At 42.7% G+C, this 25,153-nt stretch overlaps 1 protein-coding gene across 3 annotated transcripts in view; it reads right to left on the minus strand.

Annotated features, from left to right (window-relative positions):
• Positions 1–25,153, minus strand: part of LOC148673787 (single-stranded DNA-binding protein 2) — a 161,059-nt gene that overhangs the window by 27,875 nt on the left and 108,031 nt on the right. For 2 of the 3 annotated variants that reach the window (XM_088630623.1, XM_088630625.1), the window contains exons 6-7: positions 4,802–4,885; positions 989–1,048 (exon numbers count right to left, since the gene is read on the minus strand). In XM_088630623.1, coding sequence (XP_088486749.1) covers positions 989–1,048; positions 4,802–4,885 — 144 coding nt within the window. The remainder of the gene's footprint in view (positions 1–988; positions 1,049–4,801; positions 4,886–25,153) is intronic. The other variant, XM_088630626.1, reaches the window with a different exon arrangement.

A 25,153-nucleotide genomic window follows, 5' to 3' on the forward strand; every position in this document is an offset into this window, starting at 1 on the left:
CACCATCTTTGGCTCCTGATTACAGGAAAAGTATGTGTTATTACTTAAATATAATATTGTTATATTTGGTGTAATAGCCCAGTTTTCTGCCGTATTCAGTTTGAAGGAGCTGGTGGGAGCTATCCATTTAGTCTCACATGATGATACTGTTACTGCCATTATCTCCACCCGACGTAGCGGGGAAAAGAAAATTGGTTTCCTCTTTCCTGCACAGCCAGTGCAGCTTCAGCAACGTCTTTCGCGGGAGAAACATTCAGCCCGTGCTTCATGCTGTTCATACGGTGTTTATCTTTTTCTTCTTCCGTAAGGGAGAGCAACTGCAGCAACTCATAAAAACCGAAGCAGGCAGAGACAGTCAAGACTGGAGACTGGAGACGCTACAGAACAAATGACCAATGAACACTTCCTAAACTGAGCATTTGTATGAGAGACATGGAACTTAATTACTGCATCTGAATATACAATAATCACCGGAGCTCTGGCAGAGCTAATAAAATTATGGTTGCGATACAAAAAAAAAAACAAGAGAAAACAAACCTCATCTAATAAAATCTGGCACATAATTCACAGACTAATTATAAACAAAGCATTACTGCCCCAGGTACGGTGGGTGAAATATAAACAGCAACACTCTCAATATGATAAATCCAAAAAGCTGAAATAAAATGTAATAGATCAGTGTTTTTTAAAGTGTAAGCCCACAAAACTATGAGATGGCCTATGTTATTCCACAGAGTTATTCCACAAATTTTCTAATTCAAAGACTTTAAAACAAAGCCCTTAAAATGACTCCAGCAGATACCGATTGCGGATTCCCGGAATGAAATGACAGCATCTCCTCTCCGAAAGCCTTGGCGGAAATCCTGGGAGAGCCGGAGGATGAGCCGGAGCTCGGCGCAGCTCTGGCGGAGGTGCTCGCGCGCAGGTCTGCGTCGAAATCAACCCCTGGCGGGGGGGGGGGGGGGGGGGGGTGTTCACCCTCTCTTACCTGATTGGGTATCCTGAGGGGTGGTCTGGGGCCTCCGGGGTAGCGGGGTGACATGAAGGGCTGCAAAGACAATGGCAAGAGACACAGGTTAACTGTCTGTCCTGAGAGACAAAGCTCTTCGTCCTGTGGAGATGTCCCAAAACGCCCTTCGGGGAGCCCAAGGCAGAGCAAATAACAATAATACTACATTTCACAAATGAAATGAAAGACACTTAAATAACAGGGAAAGCATATGTGTCAACTGCAAAGCATGGCTTTCATCATATTTTCAATGGCGACACCACATTATTTCTCGTTTCCCTACGGTGCAGAAGCACTTTTTTAAACTCGCCATCAAAGTCTCCATTTCAACAATGGGCGAACTGGCCCCGTGCTATCCCTCCCTCGATCTTAGACAGCCAGACTCCCAGAGTTTCAACCCACAAACCCCTACCGACACAACATTTGTGTTTATTTCAGGGACAAATGTCTGCCTCTTGTTTCTGACCTTTCCTAGGCTCCTAATTACAAATAAAAGGCTCGACCACAAAACTAAATTCTCGCTGCGTTGAGCTTCGGCTGGGACAAATGCCCTCTCTGAAACGTGCCAGGAAGAAATGGTTCCCCTAGGAATTCAGGGACAATAAACAGTATATGTAGTCATTGCTGAGCCAAGCAGCTTGCACACTGGCTTGACCCTGACTGACAAGCCTGCAGGGGCACCATTGGTCCGGGTTAGACCCACTGTACCAATCGAACACTACTGGGGACCCAGAACTGGCATCACTGGAGCATATTTAAAATCAAAGCTTTTTGTTAGAACTTGAATTTTTTAGGTAGGGAGACAAGTGTACATCTCTCCTACTCTGTAGGACCAAACACCCAACCAAATCTGCCATACTTCCTCTGCACTAAAGCCCAATTCTTCCAGGCAGCTTCTAGTTGCTGATCTATAAGGGACGCCACCCTCCCAGAGGAACAGCCGTGAGAAACATTGTCACTCAATCACGTTCAGACACTGTGCGGAGGAGAACAGAGAAGCACGAGGTCAATCCTTGGCCTTCCTGTTCAAAAAAGAAGCCCGTTATGTGCATTTAAAAAAACCCTGCGATAGCTGAGATACAATCGCAGGTCGCTGATTCTGCACCTCCTACGCTGGAAAAAAAAAACAGACAAGTAAGGAAGACATTCAGGAGCAGCTTCTTCACAAAGCCTCACACATTTTGTTTTTCCCTCTCGGCGCTCTACAAAGCCGCGACAGGATCCCGGGGCTCGCGCGGGGCTTGCGCGCCCTCACTGGGGAGGAAGCGGACAGGGGGAGAGGAACGGAGAGGGCTGAGGCGGAGGCGCCGCAGCGTCTCCTCTGCCCCCGGCCGACGCGCTGCTGATGGGGGTCGCTCGACGGCCGCGGCGTTCTGGGGTACGCGTGTTTTAGAACGGGCGTCGCAGAAGATGCAGACTTGAGGGGGAGAGAGGAAGGGCTGGAAATATGCACGAGGTTGTGCTGTGAATGAAGCTTCCCCTGTCAGTTCTTCAGCATTTCACCGTGGCTCAGGAAAATGGGAGACCAGCAGTGGACTCTGCTCCGCTTTGTGTCAGCTGGAATAAGCAGCTGGTATGCTCTGGTCATGTTTAGAAGAGCAGCAGGGATGGAAATGAGAATCAATCCCACTGCCTAGTAGTTGGAGACGTATTTGGGTTCTGTGAGCTGTAGTCTTCAACATACTGTACCAACAGAGAGCTACCTCTGTAACACAATGACCTAACTGTGAACACGTCTAACCAAACAAAGAGCAAAAATAATATCCATGCAATGTAATACTGGTTTTGCAGGAGAATGCAACTTCTAAATCTAGGAACAGATCAAGCCGGTATGGAATGGGAGCCTGCACTTCCACTGAGGTGCTAAGATGCAGCATCAGCACCAGGCCAGCAGTCAAGGCCCAGCCTGCAGGATGGTCAGGGACCTGTAGAATCTGATCTGGGTGTGTGAAAGGGGTCATTAGCAATTCACTCTTTGTGGGGAGACAGACAGTTGTTGTACAGTATGTGACATTTCAGAATAACTGAAAGGCAGGGATAACTGCTGCCAAAACTAAACTTTGCATGAGTTTTAATGCATAGGCATTCATTAGGCCCTCCTAAACACCCATTTATAGTAACACAAGAGGTTGACCAAGGCTAATTATACTCAGATAAAAACTTTTTTGCAAAGCATTACAGGAAGGTGCTTTTTGTGTGGTTCTGTGCGTTCTCTGGAAAGTGGCACTTCTTCTAAAACAAATTAAAACTAGTTTCGAACCTTCACTGAACTTTTCACAACCCTACAGGCCTAAACCACACACCGGAGAGCAAAGAGATGTTATAAGCAAGCATGTTTCCCAGTCATGTACCATGCTACCCCGCACCTGACCTCTAACCAAAGACAGGCTAGACACAAGACAGTGCAGTGCGCTGGGAATCAGCAGAAACCAACAGCAAAAACTGCTCAATTCTTCTCTTTCCCGACACTTTTTTCGAGAATAGCAAAATCTTGAAAACCCAATTGAGCAAGCTGGGGAGAAAGGTCCACTGTGCCTTCCTGAAAGATCCGGCAACACAACTGCGCAACGGAGGAAAGAAAGTGATGTGGAACCGATGACAGGATGGTAGGAGAGTAACAGGACAAATGTAACAGAACCGCATAAGGAAACTGTACCGCCTCCACCTGAAAGTAAACCGATTATCCTGGCCGTCATCTGCTGGCCTGGAGAAGGCTTAATAAGGCTCAAACTTTTAAACCAGATAGCCGCTACTTCGACTCTGGTACAACCTCTGTTCCTGAATGCAATGATCTGATATAATGCAAAACTTGACTTATTCACACCGAAAAACAGACCTTCATCTTTTATTTGCTGTCTTTGGCTATGTATAATCTTCTGTTGATTATTATAATAAAATACTGTATGTATAGAAACTTTTTCCAGGACGAACTCGGCTACCGCTGTTTCTGCCCCACTCCAGATGAGAGTGAAACTGGTGACATTGGGAACCGTTTCTGTGCTGTGTAATTCCTTGTAACACGGCTTTTGATTAAACAGCAGTGCAATTAGTGCGAGACACAGCTGTACACACATGAAAAGATCTTCCCCAGTGTGGCCTCTGGACTCAGAGCTGTGGGGTTTGGATTGAAACAGCTGTGAATGGCTGTGCTCCACTAACCACCATGCTGCCGTTATGTCTCCTTCTTACCGGTGGCACAGTTACGTCAGCTGTGGTCCATGTGCTGCTGGTACCAATAATTCTGCACGGCTCACAAACAGAGCAGACACAGATGCACGACAAACTGAACGGCACGTGTCTGGCCAGGAGGGCACATGACCAATGCAACCAAGAGCTATTCAGGCCATCCTTGCAGAGTTTGGCTAGGACTTGGATCAATCATGAGGGGAGCTGGAGAGGAGGGAGAATAAGTTAAACCGAGTGGCCTACCCTCTTGGCTTTTCCAAACTCCCTAATCTGGGGGTGCCCACTTAACGCTGACTCTATAAACTTTGCTCCTGTTCCCATTGTTCAATTCTTCCATCAAAGTTTGCCCCCCCAGAGAACTGCATGTATTGTATTCAAAAAACGTAACAAAAATGGCCCACATTTTTAGGTTTTTGCTTTGGTCCTTAAAATGTCAAAGCTTGTATGATAAAATACTATTTTGAAATTCCCATCTGAGCATGTTTATAACTTCATATTGGCATTTCAGAAAGTGCAAATACACCCAGATATTTTGGAATATACTGTATGGTGTGGGGAGTGTGCCCTGTGACTGTGTGCGCTACAGTGGCAGTCTACTGTTATTACCTGAGTGTGAGGGCCCATCATGGGGTTGCTGGGGTTGTGAGGTGGAGGCTGTGCATGTGGTGATGGCTGTGAACCCGGAGGTCCCTAAGGAGAGAAGGAAATCCACAGATTACAAAACAGAAGTCGTGGATCTCAAATCGTAAAACTGCAGCTGCCCAGGTGGCAAGCTCTCAGAGATAACCTGGAAAGTCAATCGGCCCAGGGAAAAATTGTGTTTTTTTAACTTGGCAAGACTGTTGTGATTGTTTTTTTGGGGGAATAAAGAAACAGCCTCTAGCGGTTGACACAATGAGTGGCAAGATCTAATAACACTTTCCCTGGTGAGCCCACAACTACTGAACATGCTAATTCCTGGTAAATGACAACTACAAAAAGTTTTATTTTCTCCCTTTTCTTGCAATATCCTACAGTATATTCTTCTTCTTGTAGAAGGGCTCCACCACTAAATTCTCCTGTTATCTCCAGCAAGGGATACAACACGTCTGCAGAGGTGAAGTTGCTAATGTGGTCCTACTGTAGCTGAGGTTCATGAAAGGTCACACCAACACTGAGAGTTAGGAAAGTCTGTCCTGACACAACCTCATAACAACTCTTACTGGCCCCTTGCCTGCAGGTACCCCAGCACACTCATTAGCTTGTGTGCCCCTCCTGATCAAGCCTAACAGGTGAATGTTGTGGAGTACAATGGCTTTTAAAGTGCCATTAAGACCAGAATTCAGTCAGGAGAACCAAGGTGACGTTTAAACTGTGCTATTAAATTTTACTAATGAAGTAAAAAACAATACCAAACAGGCAAAAAACTCTTCAGAATCAACAGTGAAGTGATCTATGTCTTGCCACTGGACATGGTGGTTTCTCTCATTATGCTTTTAAACTCTCATAATCAGTAAAGTACACATCTTTCGACCTTTAGTGTGGTTAATAAAAAATACTTAGAGCAGACAGCTTTGTTCTGCAGTTCTGCGTCATAAACTTGCAAACTCAAAAGGCGCATTCAGAAAATTGTATGCGTGGAGTGTAAAAATGAGCTATTGAGAGCCTGGTATTGACAGCGTACCTGCACATTGACAGCATTTCAAGCCTCATAAGAGCTATGCAGAAGCAAGAGTCAAAGGGGCATGAGGTTGACATGAATAAACTTGAAATTCAGTGTAAACCTCCAATGACCCTTAAAGATCGATAAGGAGATACTCCAATGGAACTGTTAAAAAGATTAAATGAAAAGCACATCATCGAGTGGATAATTATATAATATTCCTTCACAGTAAAGGATTGCTACTGTATGTAACACCTGCCTTTAATGCAACAAAAAGTAGAGAATTTATACAGTAGCTAACAATGGAGCAGAGACGTCTTTCTTCAGTTGGGTAAACACAGTTCTGACCCTGACCACACGGGTATTCCAGACTGTGCAGATGTGAAATTGAATGGCTTCGCCCTTAATGAAGTTAACCATGATCAGGGAAAAAATTATTAAGACTGAATTCTTTAGATGAGGACCGACCCTGTTTTTAAAAATCACATCAAAGTGACTTTGTGTTGGCCGAAACCATGTCAGTCAAGAAAGAACACCTGCACTGTAAACTCACAGCACAAAGAAACATTTCTCGTAAATAATTCAAGGCCGGAAAACATAGAGTCACACAAATTCACACCCTGTAGTGTTTTGTAAATCCTCCTGTGGAAAGGAATATGCTGACACAATGCTTCCCGTAGCGAGCATATAGATTCTGGCTCTTCTGTGACTATTCCTCAAAGCAGGACTGCTCTGGGTCTTTCAGGCCTTTTGGCTCTGACTTCTTCACTTCAAGCCACAGATCCTTGACCGGGCCGAGGTCTGCCCATATAAGTGGGCAGTATGGAAGATTTATAATGTGGGCAGTTAACCACTTTGTTGTCGATTTGGATGCAATCCTTGGATCACTGTCATTCTGGAATGTCCTCATTCAGCCAAGCCCTTTGAGGACACCAGCTGTTTGTTCAAAATGTCCTGGCACATATTGGAGCTCATGATACTCTGCTTTTTTAACAAGACCTTGCTAACAATGTGCCACAGCTGCAGAGCCATCCCAAATTAATATAGACCCCATTGCTATATTTCACTGTGGACAAGAGCATTTTCTCATCATGAGTCTGGATTTGAAGTTATGTGAACAATAAAAAAAATCATCAGATTTTTTAGAAGGCATTAACACATGCAAACCTTTTGAAGAGATCAATATAATGATGAATACAACACAGTGGGCCAGTATGATTTATTTCCCATTTTTAAAATACGACTGAAAATACGAAAATATTGTAAAACCCACACAGAATCCTGCATATTTGATTCAACAGGAGCATCAGATCCTACAACACCTAAAACATGAGCAGCATCAGTGAAAGTAAATTAAAGTGCTTCTCACTTACGTCCTTTAGTAGCTTAGAGAATAGTATTTTCCATTTCGATTTTGTTCAACAGCTGGCGTACAGTTAGATGATCCAAATCTCGAGCACAGCCACATGGCTTGCAACAATAACAGGCAAGGCTCAGAAATAAACAAGAGAATTAGCTCAAGAGTGGTGGCCGGCTGTCACCCCAGAGGTTTAATCTATGTTGAGCAGGCACTGCCAGCTGTCCTCTTAACCCTCCTGATACAGGATTATGACACAGTCCTGCACACAGGTGAGGCAGCTGTGGAAAACTGACTTTATTATGCGCCGGTCACACAATGCGACTTCACAGAGAAGTAAGACTCTAGAAACCAAGTTGCACAGGTCTGAACTGCCGTTTCATTTCCTTCTTATTTTTCACTGAGAATAAATAAAAGAACCCGTTAACCAATTTAATCTAATTCGATTAAACCAGTGTGCCCCATTTTAAGGCATCCTATCCTATTACTGCTGGCGAGAGCTCTATCACCCTTGCTTCGCAGGAAAGAAAAGTGTCAAATAAATGCCATATATTTTGTATTCATCTATGTCTCAATTCCTTTAATTTATTTTTCTTCCTCATGGTGTTGTAACTTGGGTTTTCCGCTTATCTAACATTCCACAAAGTTGATCCAAACTTTAACCTACAGTGCCCTAAAGGGGAACCACAGTCCCAGTGTCTCAGATTTACCGGTTATTAAGTCTCGGCAATAAGATACTGTAAATTGATGGCATAGAAAAAATGTACAGATTTTGAACTGAGCACCAAATCATAAACTTTGTCAAAGTATAAGTTGCCATGTTGTTGCAAACGTGATGCGGCGGCCCCTTCTGCTTGCTAGTCTCCGGAATGACTAATGTAATGTGCTGCACGAGCAAATGAGTACAGGTTGTGAAGCAGACATGATCCGATGCAGAGTTACAAGTAAGTAGTATTTCTCAGCAAAACCGTCTCGAAGTCGAGAGTCGTACAGTATTTCTGCTGCATTAAAAGAGATGTGTTCACCAGCCTGCTTCTTTACAATGTGATATGGCTGCTTCACGTCACCGAAGTTTTGTTGCTTCGTTCTGAATCGCAAAACATGCTGCTGAACATACCAGGAAACATAGTCTATTTTGTAAAACTGTGGGTTTTCAAAGTTACTGTCTGTATTTTACTTTTGTTGTGGTTTGAAACGCTGCTCAATACAGATTCTTTCCAACCCCAAAATATAAAAATAGCATGGCAGTTCCCCTTTAAATGTTTTGTTTTCCTTTCCGTTCCCACGTAGAGACGCAAACATAAAACCTGAGCAGCCCTGACATCTCTTACATCTCAAAGGCCTGTTTTTTTTGGGGGGGGGGGTTCCCACTGTGACCCCCTCTAAGGTTGGGGGTCAGCCCAGCTGGTCGATGGCACTGAAGTCTCCAGAACCTCCGTCTGACTGATGTCACCCAGCCTCCTCCAGCCCTGGACACTGCAATCATTCTAAACTACAGCTCTGTCCCGTCAACCGCTTACTGATCGGACCGAAATACTACTTACTGAGCCAATAAGGAGCACAGAAACAATTAAAAGTTAACAAAAAAGTGACCATCGCTGGGACAGAAACTGACCAGAAAGCACTGTCTTCTACATTGGACAACTAAACAGGCACTTTTTGTTTTTCCTTTTATCAAAGAGCTGCTTAACTCATTTCAAAGAAATACAGTTTGTACTTTGAGATCCTCACAAACTCGGAGGGGAGTTAGAAGGCACCTGCTGTGCTGTACCTCTGGACCATTCCATCTGAGATTTATTCTTTATTTAAAGTAAATGACTGATCCAGAACTGGTTAAGGACTTAGAAGGAGCGGTTTACTTATTTAAGGTCAATTACTGAGACGATGACAGGAGCTGTTATAAGTTCTATAGGTTCCCTCAAAGCTTAATTCCAAGGAGCTCAGACATCAAAGGAGAATCTCCATGACACTGGAAATTCTTGGTGCATCTCATACCGCTTGTATTCCTTCTGGGAAGAAAAGCTTCTTTCATACAGTATGAAAGTAAAATTGAATGACAAGTTGCCTTTCATAACCTACAAATACTCCTTTCCAGCTAGAGGTCAGGAAACCTGCCGTACTCTGAGGTCTGACTCAACTCAACTTTATTTGTCATTATACCTACACGGGTGCATAGTATAGTGAAAAGTGTTTCTCATTAGTCTCTCAGGTGCAGTATATAAAGAGAACAGCAGACAAGACAATAGACAGAAATACAATAACAATGACAGTGTAAACAACAGTATGGTGCCCGTGCAAAATTGTCAAAAACTGTGCAAATACACAGAGAAAAGTATACAAACAGGACAAAAACAGTGCAAAAGTAATACAGCGATTATTAAACAGTAACTAGTATGGTTTTAAGTAAATTTCGGCTTATATTCGGTTGTCGTGTGTGTAGTGGTGTAGGACTACAGTCATTGTGGGTACAGGAAGAAGTGAGGAGAGATCATAGCATGATGGGAGGGAGTGGGGGTGTCACCAGCTTGACGGCTCTGGGGAAGAAGTTATTTTGGAGTCTAGTTGTGTGCGACTGGAGCGTCCGGAACCTTCTACTAGATGTTCGGGGGAAAAACAAGTTATGACTGGGGTGAGTGGGGTCAGACATCATTTTGGTGGCTTTTTTCAGACTTCTGGTGTTGTAGATTTCCTGGATGGATGGTAAGGCACTGCCGATGATGTGTTGGGCAGTTTTGACCACCTGCTGCAGTGCCTTACAGTCGGATGCGGTGCAGTCGTCGTACCAGACTGTGATGCAGCTGGTCAGTATGCTCTCCACCGCTGTAACTGTAAGAGGTATGCAACGTGTATGCGAGTTGTAACTGCGCTGTCTGTTTCTATGAATGGGGGCGTGGGGCTGCTGTGGGCAGCACTGCTGCCTCGGGGGGCTGGGGCCCTGGACGCAATAAGGGTTCTGGGGCGCTAGTTGAGTGGAGTTTATATGTTCTCCCCGTGTTTGTGTGCGTTTCCTCTGGGTGGCCCGTTTTCCTCTCAGAGCCCAGACATACAGTATACTGGTAGGTTAACTGGTTTCTAGGAAAATTGTGAGTGTGAGTGTGTGCATCTGTGTCTGTGCATCCTGCCCAGGGTGTGCACTGCATGCTGGGATAGCCCTCCTCCCCTCCCACATGACCCTGAATTGGAAGAAGCTATTAGAAAATGAAGAGATGGATATTTTTATTAATTAATTAGCCTGGGTATTCAAACATAGATTTGAAATAAGGAATACATGTACCTAAACAAAAATTGAAGAGATACAGTAAGAACATCAAAAACAGGCCTATGCTGCTTCCATCATACTGATAGGATAGCTTTACAGCTAAAATTATCAGGTAGCGGCAGTTTCACTGGATTCCTATCTCTTTACATTTATAGAAAGAACAACTACAGTGTAACAGCCCAGTCTCTGCACTTAGAGAGTCTGCAAGTTAAATGTCTACAGATGACTGTAATTTGTTCACCTGGCCCTGGGGCTGAAAAAAAAATGTCTGCAAAATCACTTTAAATTATTCATGCTGAGAAGTCATCAAAAGAATATACCAAAGGAGTCATTTATCATCATCTGGATTCTAGAAAAACACAAGACTCTTATGTGGAGCCCTTCAGAAAAATAAAAATTTTTGCATGGCAGTTTATAAAACGATTTTAGCAACCCACGCTGTTCTGTACTGTAAACGATTAATCAAACTGCAGAATCCTCGGCAGTCTCACAGAGAGATAGACCATTTTACTATTCCCACATAAAGTCCTATTGCTAAAAAGGTAAGGTATCTTTTCCTTGAGACATGTGTTCTCGTATTTAATGTGACAGCCAGGATAATCATGGAACACGGGTTCCACTAAAACACTTGACAAAGCATTTACAGGCCTCAAAATATTACAATTCCTATTAAAATATTCCAATTCCTAAATATTACAAGTCAAAAAGTAAATGCAAGGTATTCCTAGCATCATGACAAAATAATTAAACCATAATCCACTGTACTTCGAAAATTATAAACACTGGAATTTAAATATTTTGTCTCTAAAGTCTGAGATGAAAGAGAAAACACAGATTCTCAGAAACAGGAATGTTAACATACTGAAGATGTTCTTCAAGCGTGATATTCTCGAATAGTTTTCACTCTGTCACGTCTTACTGTACATATTGCAGGGCCAGACTTCTAAAACATATATTTAATGTCATAGTAGCTGAATGTCTGCAATGTTACGCACATCCTGTGTATTTCTGTATTTTACTGCTCACATAGTTCTTTACCAAGTAAACTAATCATTCCTGCAAAAGTATCTTCTGAAAAGACATCGCTGCTTGAGTTCTCTGAAAATACTTGTATTTTCCTGCCTCATTGATTTCGCTTCCTGAATTGCAAAGTCTTTTCAGAAGCAATTGTGTGTGGCTGAAATAGAAATGAAAATAACAATCTAAGTGGAAAAAGTGGCAATGAAGTTACAGAAAAGGCACACAAAGGAATATGAAACCAGCAATAGGCAATAACTAGAGAAACTGAACACCAACAACCCTTTTATTGTGAAGAAGATATAAGATAATGGGATTTTGAAAACAACAGTATTGAAATCAATGTCAAGTTGGTGCATGTTTGTTGCAAGCATGTTTCAGCAAATGCTGTTGTAATTGGGAGTGATTCTCAGAACATCACAAGAAGTAGAGAAAAGCTGACAAAGAGACAAACAGGATGCGCCACATGATTTCTTGCAAATATTGTCACTGTGCTTGTTCGCCTTCCTGTCTTTCGCATTTACAAGCCTGCCTTCTCATGAATAGGACTGATTTCCTGATTTCCTGAGGATTGTACTTAGAAGCCCCAAAAGTCCACTTAGCAACAGTAAACCATCAGGTTGTTCATCACATACAGGAGCATCATGAAATGAGAACATGAGTTATGGACTAGGAGAGGCCATTACAGGAGGTTCCCATCAGCTCGTTCTCTAGCAACTGCCTGACTCCACATTCATAAAGCCAATGCAGGTTCAACACAATATAATATGGTGTAGGCTCTTTATTCATCATAACAGTTCATTAATCAGTCTGAAATTTTGCCAATGACCAATTTTATTCCTCAGGCAAAAAAAAACAACTAAAATATGAAGAATAGAAATACACCATCTCTATGCCTTTATACCTTTCATTGGTATTGGACTATCAATACTGCCGATTAAATATAATGACATAGCACAGGGGAAGAAAATTCTTCATCTCTTGGAATAGCAGATCCATTGCAGGCAGATACGCTGTGAGAGAGGCTGGAAAGGATCATTTAGACTGACTTCAGAAGACAAGCGCAATAAGAAAGGCAACGGAAGACATTAGGCCGTGTACTGTAGCGCTTACATCAGGCCCCAACCCATCCTGCCTAACAGTCCTCTGTGTGCTCAGCTGAAGTGCAAAGGAGGAGGTGCTCACTGCATAACAAGTGCCAAGGCCGAAGTGATTCATTTACTCCACGCTGGATCTTTCAGTTAACATGATGTCCATGTTCACCACTGGCTGTGCTGAGACACCAGTTTCCGATGTAAACCCAGCCATTACATTTCTAACACTCCAGAAAAGAAACAATTGAAAAAAAAAGGGACAATATCCCGTGCTCCCATTCTGGAAGACTTCTTCAGTACACTTTTCATCTCTGACATTGTAAGGAGGTTTACAGCCAAACTGGAACGCTATTTAAATAATGCGACAAGAACCACACAGTTAAGTAACTGAACTGTTCTCATTAATGCTCAAAAGGTCCGCAGCTCAGGCATACAGTATGGTGAAGCGTCTCTTCTTGAGTCAAATTCTACAGTTGTGTCCTCCAGTAAAAACCCAGGTTTACACAGTCCTATTTTTCTGGAAATGCAGGTTTGTCAAGATGAAAGGGAGCAGGCTGTGCACTGACTGTAACACATCAACCACTCAAACTCACCCAAACGCACACTTCCCTGTGCAAGCTTTCAGATGTCTGTTTTCCCACAGGTCTCATCATTTTACACCTCCCTCACTGGCTACTACAAGGAAACAAGTTTCACCTGCAATTTGCACGGACGTGGGAATATTATTGTGTTTCAATGCAGGTGAGGTGGAAAGCAAACTCATCAGCGAGCACAGCACCGGGCCCATCGGTGTGCTGGACTTGGGGAAATTGTTTCATTTAAACCGTTTGATGATTTTTTTGTCCGACTGTATCACTGTTTTCCGATTTCCCCACCTGTCACAGCAATGTACAAAACAGTCATGTATAAAATCTGCAAAGGAACAAGTAATGGGTTTGTTCCATGCTGAAAAGAGAAGAAAGAAAACACAACGTTTCGGCTGTGGAACCTTCTTCAGGTGTCTAATAATCTATTATTGTGATTACCCAGTCAAGCCTGCATGTTTTATTTCCTGCTGTTATTAATATCTGTGTGTATTTTCCTATATCTAAGGGTGAATCGCTTTTGAGGGAAATCCTTTTTTTATTAAATAAACTTGGCCTCAACCCATTTCATAAAAACGGAATATTACTATACTTCAGATAAATCCAGACATTTCTTATTCAAGCAATTCGCTGTCTAAATGGATTAATAATGAGATTCTGTTTTGCATTTGGATTTGGTTGCTAACTTTCTCGGTTTCTCCCGCTAAACTGCTGCCTCCATCCTCGAAATCTCGATACAAAAATATCAATCTCGCCAACTAACATCCTGTGCCTTGTGCAGAAAATACCAATGACCTCAACACTCCTTCCATTTAAATGAGTCACGACCAAACCAGATATTATGTTCCAGGATTATTAACACAGTGCATCGTTTTATCACAGAAATTACAATTCCACCTTAACCGGCAGCAGTGGAATGTTAAAAAAATGCATGTTCCTCCTAATTCCCTTTGAAGTACCTATTATGAACATTTAATAAAAGTCTGATTACACTTTAAATCCAACTAATTAGTGCAATATTGCTCATTCCCTTCTTTGAAACATAAAAAAGCAAAACGTTTGCAAATCTGTTCTCTCAGCATTAAAACATACAGATAATGAAGTGTTAGTGCTTCTTATTTAATATTCTAATTTGTCATCTGAAGCAGCTCTAGCTACAGAAGTTCTGCAGAGAGATGTGCAGGTCTTCTTTTAGCCCAAGTAGTGTACTCAGTGGATACCTCCTGCATTCACCTGCTTCACCAACACATTCTAGAAATGATCAGCATCCGCCTGTAATTTTTCCTAGCGTAGCTCTCTAATTCTTCCCAGTCCCAAGTATGACTGGCGGTATAAGGCGGAATGCCAGGAGGCTTTTATGCCGGAACAGTAATCCCAGACTTTTCTTTCATGGAGCGTGCTCTCAGCTCACCACTGACCACTTCAAACAGCTCCCCGATGGCCATTTTGGAAGATATATATCTGATCAGCTCCACGTTTTCCCATAAGGATCACGACTCCCGAGCCTGCAACGCATTTTTCCTGTGATGCACCAAGTAATCCATTCAGTCATTTATTAGTTTAGGCTGGAATTTTGCATTATGATACACCATAAAGCTTACAACAACAATAACAACAACAAATTAAACATTAGAAGGAAGACTGGGAGTGACCAGTGACATACAGTATGTGGGAAATGCTGTGTGCTATCCAGAATGGAAACAGTTTCAGTGAATCCACTCAAGCTGCTGTTCCGTTTTGTAGGGAATGATCAAGATAATCAAAAATGATCAGATAAATTCCAAAGACAAAAGCAAGTGTACTGACAGATGTTCTTGACGGGGGTTTACCTCCTTATTACCTAATGCTGACAAGAAAACAAATAACTGAGCTAGAGTGTACTGTGTGAACATCTGGTGAGATCTTCTATCACAAGGCCAGGCAGCTCAATTGTGAAAACGTGTAAGAAACGTGTTGCGGTTTTGTGATGTGAATTAACTAATTAAAAGTTGTGTTTTTTTCCCGAAGCTGACAGAACCCCAGGGCTCCAGATTTGGCAGGCTGTGCAGGCAGTGTTTTATCATCTCTTGTTGCTAACTCTTGACAGTTTGGCAAATCGCGGACGGGCATCAGATTACAGAGGCGGGCCGACAAGTTTTCCAGTTGGTATTGGGGGAAAGCACTGGGAAGCCCAGGAGTGCTGATAAAAAACAACTGAATCTTGGCACCTACACAGAACTTGCATTTAAGTTGTACGGGATTTTTTGGCCTTTGCAAAAGAGCTTCCAGTTCTGGGCAATTTAAACACTTGAAACACAAAAGTTTCAATAAAAACCTGCCGTCTCATTCTGTGTAGGTCATGAAAGTTCTGCATCTCTTATGATGCTGCCACCAGCCTCTGTCTTGTTTCCTCCAGCCCCAAACAGATATAATGCACAGTTCTGAAGGAGAATATATTTAATCTTGGTATTACAGATGACACAATGGCTTTCTGATGGGATTACAGCCTAAAGGATGAGTCCGGGGCGATGTCATACAAGATGACTTCGCCCGAGCTGACTCGACAGTTGAACGTGCAGCTTACAGCTGTCACTTTAGTGTAGATGGCTAATAGATGCAGTTCAGTCTTCACCGCGAAATGATCCAAATTAAATCATTAGCATATTAACTACAGAAATTATAGAATGTTTCCCAGTGAAAGGGTGAGAATGCGGTGATTACATACAAACAAGGCTTGCACTCAGACAGACACTTGAAATTATTAAGATGATAAAGGGGGTAATGGGAACACGATCGGGAAGGCAGCAAAAGCTTTTGCCGAAAAACAAAAAAGGAAAATAAAAAAGGAAATGTGCAAAGCTCCACACACAGTAATTCCCAATTAAGACCAGGCAATCAGCCAGCATGCGAGACAGATGGAGCTAGTAAACATGTGTTCCACTGTAAATAGTGAGTGCACAAATCACAGGCTGCCTGTATCGACTTCACAGCTCTTTTGTAAATGCTCCGGTTTCACTAAAGCGGACTTTTAAAAACCTTACATCACCTACATTTTACATTTATGTCCAGCATCTGCTGTATGTTTAAATATTTATTTTTTATCTGGTGTTTAGTCATGTGTGACATTTCTATTACACACACAGTCTCCAGGCTCCCGGCAGCACCTCTGCCCTGTTAATCGCAGGGCTCTGGAGAGTCGAGAAGCTCTCTGCTCCTGTCTCCTGCTACCTGTCCGTTTTCTAAGGCCACATCCCCCTGACAAGGGCAGTGGAAATGAGGGTCAACGGATTCAGTCTTCGGCTCCCTTGTGCACCACCAGAGATGCAGCAGGAGCGCCAACACTACAGTGACAAAAGAGCCCTGGATTCAAGGAAAGAGTGAAATCCAAAAGGAATGAGTACTGGAAAACCTCCTCAGGTGGAGGTGTGAAGGCCAGGAAACCCACATCACCGATATACAGTAAAGCAACTTCAAGAAAACCTGCATTATCAGCCAGCTGTTTTCCTCTATGTCTGATGTTATTTGTGACATTTGAGTTTCAATCTAAAAAGCAACAGCAATAAACACCACTGTGAAGCATCTCAAGAGTTACTTCAGCTCCAGTGTTCTAACACCTTGGAGTCCACCTGTTTGGCTTGTAAGAAGCAGGCAGAATATCGCTTAACAAACCTACAGTTAGGCTTGAGATTGTGATTTAGTCCATTTCTACGCATATTAGAAAACAAAGCAAGAACACAATTCAAAAGCTTAACTAAGTAATTTGAGTTGAAATAAAAGTTTTATAACACGCCTACACACCAATATATATACCTAAGATTTTTTCAAACTTGGTTATAAGTGTGTTCATACAGATATTTTGAAGGATATTTTCAAACAATGACAATAACTCCATTGTCATTTCTGCAAAAAGTTCCAAGTTGTTTTTCTGCAGCCAGTGCACATGTTCATGACTCACCGTTCATTCTGAAGTCCACTGGAGTATACTTGGATCACTTCCTTCAAGCTGTCAGTGTAGGACGTTTCCTTAAGCCTCTGAATCTATCAGCAGTATTATTTCTATAATGTGGTGATCAAAATTGTGCATAATATTCCTTTGAGAATATTCTTCTGAGGTGTAACTAGTGTGTTACACAATTTAAACATAACTTCTTTTGATTTAAATTCTATGCTTTTTAACTACGTATCCTAGCATTTTGTTTGCCCCACTTTGTCTAGAAGAATCTAAATGATGTGTCTACACAAACATGTACGTCTTTTTCTTTTTCTTAAGTAGCCACTTCTGGCTCAATGTTTCAACGTTTGTATTTTGTTGTGTTTTTACTATTTGCACACAATACCGTGCTCTGCCGTGCACTGCACGGCCCAGTTGAAAATTTTATTTCAATCTTCCTGAATTTCATTTCCTGCTTCTACAATGGTGGCTCATCTTATTTTGGCATCGTCTGCCAACTGGACTAGTTTACTAACTATTCTGGAGCCCAGATCACTGATGGAAATTAAGAACAGCAGTGGTCCTAGTACAGATCCCAGTGGTACTCCACTACTGCCATCACTCCAATTTGTTTGAGTATTCATCCATATTTAATTGATATATTTATATATATACCACAAAGATATTTAAAATACCACATAAAACAAAATAAGAGCCAACTGCCTAAACTGACATTGAGTACAGTAGGTGACAATACCTGTTATGTAACTGAAACTCAGTTGTCGGTATGGACGAGGCATTGAAACAGCAGGCAGACTTTCTTTTCTACTATCTGTGATCTCCGTGCTGCAGCTCAGAATATTACGCTGCAGCCTCATGAATTTTTTATCTCTGCTCATCACAATCTGGGGGGGGGGGGAACTGCCTCTTGACTGCTCAATCACATTGACTGTCATTTGGCAAAATGCCGACCAAAGCACAGTTATAATTATAATAATTGCTTACACTTATATAGCGCTTTTCTGGACACTCCACTCAAAGCGCTTTACAGGTAATGGGGACCCCTCCACCACCACCAATGTGCAGCATCCACCTGGATGATGCGATGGCAGCCATAGTGCGCCAGAACGCTCACCACACATCAGCTATCAGTGGGGAGGAGAGCAGATTAATGGAGCCAATTCATAGAGGGGGATTATTAGGAGGCCATGATTGGTAAGGGCCAATTGGAAATTTTGGCCAGGACAACGGGGTTACACCCCTACTCTTTACGAGAAACGCCCTGGGATTTTTAATGACCCAGAGACAGGACCTCAGTTTTACGTCTCATCCGAAGGACGGCGCCTGTTTACAGTATAGTGTCCCCGTCACTATACTGGGGCATTAGGACCCACATGGACCGCAGGGTGAGCGCCCCCTGCTGGCCCCACTAAAACACCTCTTGCAGCAGCAACCTTAGTTTTTCCCAGGAGGTCTCCCATCCAGGTACTGACCAGCCTCACACCTGCTGAGCTTCAGTGGGTTGCCAGTTGTGAGTTGCAGGGTGACATGGCTGCTGGCCCTATTCAAGGGGTCTATTCACTTCAACTGCCTTCTCTTCCCGCTGCGCTCCGGCGTCTCCCTGCCGTGTCAGCGCTGGCTCCCGGGGCGCTCACGCGAGGGAGGTCCGCCGGGTGGCAGTCAGGGGCTTTCCGAGATGACGTCTGGACCATGAGGACATAAAGACTGTCTGGAACCGGAGGAGGCAAAGCACTCCCCTACTGCTTCTTTGCTTGCCGAGTGCTTGTGGGCCTCGGAGCACTGTTTATCCTTTCAAGGAGGCTGGTGGATCGGTGCCCAGCACAGAAAGTCTTCCAGAGCTCGGCGCTGCCACAGGGTCAGATCACTTCAGTACACATGCAGCACAAGGAGGGGGGGCACACAAACTTCTCAGCGGCACAAAGACTACAGGCTATTCAGAGGGGGCAGCACACGAAATATAATCCCAAGCTTTCAGGAAAAGGGTGCGCCGAAGACAGAAGTGGCAACTATTTTTCGTCTAGTTCTTTCCACATGGCTTCCAGAGAACCTGGCCCTTTTTTACTGAACAGTCTGGGTCTTCAGTCTACTTGACATACAAAATTGTTCAGACTCTTAGTTCAGAAAAGCCAACTCCCAGATCCCACGTAGACATAAGAGGAGAATATTCTGTAATGAGTTCATTCATGGATATTATTAAATAGACGTCCTCCATTAATTAAAAAATTATCCTGATCTTAAAAGTTGAACTTTCAGCTAAAAAGTTTTCAAAAACCCACAAGTTACAGTAGAGGGCAGTGTTGCACAAATTATCCTGCATAGCTCCAACAACAAAATCACTTTTATTTTGTTTGCAGCCACTGGCTCACAAAATAATACTCTTCAAATAAATTAATAAAGTGAACAAAAATCCTTGTATTCAGGTAGAAATTTATGATTTTGGAGCTCACTATGCCTTCTTTTAATGTTAGCAACAAACAACAGTATCTTGAGAAGCTCCTGAATGGCAACACTGAGCAAACAACTTTGGTTTTAGTATAAAACATTTTAACAGCAATCATTCCTTGCATGTGATACATTTAAATTACTCTTAAAATTTATCATGACCGTAACTAAGAGCATGCTTTCTGACAAGAATTAAAAAAACAAGTAATGCAATCATAATTACAAATGCAAAAACCCTGGTACACATGTATAATGAGAATTCTACAGCAGTTAAATGTCAGAAAAACGTGAGAGAAAACAAAGCTGGCTTTAACGTACACTCTGCGTCTCTGAAATATGTGTGCATGTGGTCTGTTCTGGTCTGTAACTGCTTTTGTGTCTCCTCTACCATGAGGCTTGGGTTTAAGAAAATAAAACCAAAAACCGTCAGAAAACAAAGCAGAAGACAAAGCTCTCGAAACCCCAGAAGAAAGCAGGGGGTTTGGCCTGGTACAGGATCATGATCATGTCCCATTTTTACTTCTCTTTGTTCTTCATCCCAATTTTGCTAACAGAGTGCTTAAAGGTCATCAATGCATGCTCTCTGTCTCTTTCTGTGCTAATCTCCCCGGTGAGCCGCTCCAGGGATCCTGAATGGAGAAGGGGCAGGGATGGAAAGCCGGGCTCCACCTGGCCTGTCTGGGAGGGAGCCGAGCAAGGGGGCACGGTGACGAGAGAGGAGAATAAGCCAGATCCAGCAGCCCGTGTCTTATCCACTAGGACACCGGCTACAGCCATTCTCCAGGCGAAACTCCGGTGCACACAGCTGTAGGCAGGACCACACACCTCTCCCGCTCCACGCAAAATGCCTTGCGTCAACAAAATTCTCCAAGACACGGGAAAGACACAATAGATATTATATTGAAGTGCTTCATCAGCTGATTTTCTGCTGTAAGTTAACGTCGGGGTCATTAGATATTAAGCGTGTAACAAATACCTGGAAGCTATGAAGTAAAACAGCAAAATGATTATGACGGAGTGTGTTTTTTTTTACTTTGGGGGGAAAACCAAACGCAGCATAAACAGAAGAGCTTGTCTAAAATGGGTTTAAAATTAAAGCAGGTTAATCATTTACCTATTGCCCATCTACTGAAATTCTGATATGACAAAACATTTATTTACAAGTTAACTTAAATTAGTTAATGGGTTAGATCAATTATTACTATGACCGCTCTGCTATTCCTGACCGCTACTGGGATGGGAGACCTTCAAGACAACACTTGGTTGATGCTGTAGGTGGTGTTAGTGCACCAGTAGGGGGCACTCTTCCCACTGTCCAGAATTTCCAAATGAATGCCCCAGCATGGTGACTGGAGACACCGTGGTGTAGAAAGTGCTGTTCTTTAGATAACATTTTAAACAGGCTACTTGACTATTATACAGTAGATCCCATGACACTTTTCAAAGGAGGAGGGGTGTTAACCACAGTGTCCTGGTTAAAGTCTAATCTGCGTTTGTGCGATCAGGTTTTCCTTTGGACGTTTTGCCTTGATTCAAAAAGCAACCTCATTTTTCTTACAGTTCCTGGAAGAGAGTGGCTTGCTTTCTTCCTGTGGGATCCTGTGCGGATGACCCTTTTGAGATGTGCGTAAAACTGTTGCTCTGACTGACCACTATTCATCAACTGGTGGACAGTCTGTATTTGGGACTCAACAGGACTGACAGGTACCACTGCAGAAGGGTAGATCCCTTGAAGGGAAGTGACAGTAGGAGCTCTGTGAGGCACTGGGGAAAGCACACAGTCTGCCAGAAAGGGGGACAGCAGAGAGGACCAATGGCACCCTAGAGTCACACTACTTGGCTGCTCTGCAGCACTGGTCATTGCAGGCTATCATATATGTCACAACGACCGTGAGGGGGAGAGGCAGCTGTAGCCATCGATATCGAGTGAGCGCAGGAGGGAACAGGCGGTCGTAGAGAGAGGCTTGTGGAGCATGACTTGGAGGCAAGTCGCCTACTTGCCCACTGAACAAAAGAGCTGCACAAAATCGATAACAGAGACAGGCGCTTACACTGAGGCCAAAGCAGAGCTGGGTACTCAGGGTTTTATTAACTGTGTAAAAGAAGTGGTTCGTTCAGGTGAAACCATTTCAAGGTGATCTCACATGCGATTATGACCTACTGTGTAACACACCGTGTCATGCAGGATCTGCCAGTGCAAGACGGGTGGGCTTTTTCTGTAATAACGTGGATGCTTCTTGCTGTGGCATGCTACCCCGTCAATGCCTGTATAGACCAAGACTGCCTGAAATATTATTGACTGAAATTTCTGAAAGTGATTGGCATGCCTACAAATGATGTACGGTCAATTTAACTGAAGTTACTACTTTGAAATCTAATCCGCAATTTTTTTTGGGGTCCGAGCTCAGTTACATTTCGTTTTTTCCTGATAGAAAGATGCAGGGCTATGCTACTACAAGCTTGTGATGTTACTGCCATGATCTACTGGAATAAATTGTTAAACTGTTACTGTGAACTTAGTTTGGAACCATGTCATGTAACAAAGTTAATTCTTTTAATTTCTGCTCTAGTCAATTAAAAATGATAAATGCATGAAACAACAGTGTTTGACCCAAGCAGAGCCGAGAGAGTTAAAAGTCAGAGCAGTGTCCCAGGTGAGTTTGATTTGAACTCAATGACATTATACGCTTCACTGACTTCTGAACAACATCGCCTTTCTTACACTCCAAATGCATATGTGATGCTCAGAGCCAAGGCAAAAACTAAAATAGGATCTCCACAGGTTTATTTTAGATCTCTCCTGAAAACCTATAGCATAAGAGAAATGATTTTTGAAGAACTCTTTGTTAAAATATCTTAACAATCATACAATAAACCCTTCAACGTAATAAAAGGGAGGAAGAGGTGTCCATTATTGTTGAATGTCCATTAAATCACAAATAATGTTTTTTTATCACACTATTCTATGAGAATATATATACTATACATACTTTCTTGGTCTTTTGACTAACGTTTTAACAATTGCAATCACCACAGTCAATGACAATTGTTCCTGTGCCTTTTATATAAGAAATACACAAGCTTTTTTTAATGTTGTAGATGTAAAATTAGCGAAAGCATACAAAACACAACACCCGTCGTGAGCAACTGAGTAGTGCTTATTTTTTCTTCGTTTTATTATTTCTGCATTAGCATTTTTATATGATTATCCTAAAATTATTTAAGTGTATTTTTTTAAATGATTTTTTTTAAATTAAAAAAGCATACAAAACGCAAACAACACCTATCGGAAGCAAGTCACCTGCCCCTATGTTGCAAGCTGGGTTACGTCGACAATAATGGCCACCTCACTTTGCAAAGTTCACTTTCTTTTCTTGAACTGTGTTTGTGCTACAAATCATGGACAACCTGTGAAACTCTTGAGAAAAACATACAACTTTCCTCTCCATACTAATTAAAAACAACACACTGAGTACATGTTCCACCTATACTGCTGCACCCTAATCCAGCTGCCCTTACCCACTGATTTTCGTTCATTTAGACCCAATTAAAGGTATGTTGTACACAATGCAGTATGTTACTTATAGTTTTATTATTTTGCATTTTACTGTGCCCATTGTTACAGGGAAAGTCCAGTATTTCTAAATTTACAGAGAAAGTTCCCCTTCAACGGATATTGTCCATTAGATCCAATGAAGTCTGTTAAAACCAGGGGTCTACTACTGTATATTGAGTTCCTGTTGATCAACCCATGATGGAGGATTGTCTGCGCAGCTCCTCCACGGATGTGGGATATATTGTATTTTCCCGCGCAGCTACACTCACAAGGGAACTCAAATTGACTGTGAGGTGGAGCAATTGATTTTTTTTTCTCCCCATTTGAGAATCATACTGTTAGGCCAAACTCATTTTAAAATACTGCCAAGGAAGTCATAATCACCAAGAAATCTTCGGCAAAGTTGAAATATGTTTTCATTTAATCCCAATTCAGTTCATCAAGGGTCTGCTTTTCTCATCACTGTGTTGTGTACTGTTTTAGCTCGGTTTCCAACATGTTTAATTTGAAAGTCATTCTTGGGGAATTGTTATCATCAAAAAGAAAGCCAACCTCCGACTAGAATTGGATGGATTCAACTTTGTCTGTTTTGAGCTCCTGTGGTCTCCTAATTAAACCCAGAAGAAATGCTCTAATTTTGGGATGAGTTTCATTGTTATTAATAAGTTACTGAAGTCACACTTTTCTTAGTGATGGTACACAGCCAGAAGCATATTAACTCCTTTATTGCTCCTTATCATTTTCTCATTAATGACATTTATATAGCGGTGTGATTTATCAGACAATTCCTTGAAACACTTTCACCTCTGATATTTACTAAGCAGTAATTAGATCACTGTAGAAATACAACTACTGTTGCAGTGGAGTTTTTCAAGTATTCCAAAAACCTCTCAATTTGACTTGCTTGCCCCAGAAATCTCAACGCATTACCAAGAATTTCGCCTGCAAACGCCAGCCATTTTTTTGGGGGGGGGGCTTCAAAACCGAGCTGCACACACAGCCTCTGCCACTCATTCACAAACCACAGCTCTCAAATACATGCCTCTCACATTTCCGCTGCAGCCAGTGAGCTAACTGGGTAACCCGCCCGGGTACGAGTGCTCACGTACTGTACCTTCCCCGGGCCCCTGGCTGGGGGGGGGGGGGGCAGGCTGCTCTGTTATCTCTCCCTTTTCACAAGAAACAGATGCAAAAGGTTACCCACTTGAAGAATAAATAAAGTGAAGTCAAACATTGCACACCTCATGGTCCAAAGCCAGACTCTCACACAGTGACTTCACCAACACATTTGTAAAAAGAAATCTGTGACTCCAGTTACCTGCATTCCAATTCAGACTTCAAACTCGGCTACAGAGAATACAGTGGCATGTTACATAAACATCAAAAGGTAAAAATAATTAATTTAATAATAAGAATAATTGCTTACACTTATATAGCACTTTTCTATACACTCCACTCAAAGCGCTTTACAGGTAATGGGGATCCCCTCCACCACCACCAGTGTGCAGCCCCACCTGGATGATGCGACGGCAGCCATAGTGCGCCAGTCCTCTCCCCACACATCAGCTCTCAGTGGGGAGGAGAGCAGAGTAATGTAGCCAATTGATAGATGGGGATTATTAGGAGGCCAAGATTGGTAAGGGCCAATGGGAAATTTGGCCAGGACGCCGGGGTTACTCTTACTCTTTTCGAGAAACACCCCATTTAATGACCACAGAGAGTCAGGACCTGGGTTTTATGTCTCTTCCGATGGACAGCGCCTTTTTACAGTATAGTGTCCCTGTCACTATACTGGGGCATTAGGACCCACACAGACTGCAGGGTGAGCGCCCCCTGCTGGCCCCACTAACACCTCTTCCAGCAGCAACCTTAGTTTTTCCCAGGAGGTCTCCCCTCCAGGTACTGACCAGGCTCACACCTGCTGAGCTTCAGTGGGTTGCCAGTTGTGAGTTGCAGGGTGATATGGCTGCTGGCATATCACCCTGTAACTCAAAAAAGCCTGCTTACTGAGTTCTCGGGAGCCTATAATGTATTTATTTTGCAATTCTGACAATTTTAACAAAATTCCAGGCACCG

Source organism: Lepisosteus platostomus, chromosome 4, assembly GCF_059453375.1.
Source record: "Lepisosteus platostomus isolate fLepPlt1 chromosome 4, fLepPlt1.hap1, whole genome shotgun sequence".
Lineage (NCBI taxonomy): Eukaryota > Metazoa > Chordata > Actinopteri > Semionotiformes > Lepisosteidae > Lepisosteus > Lepisosteus platostomus.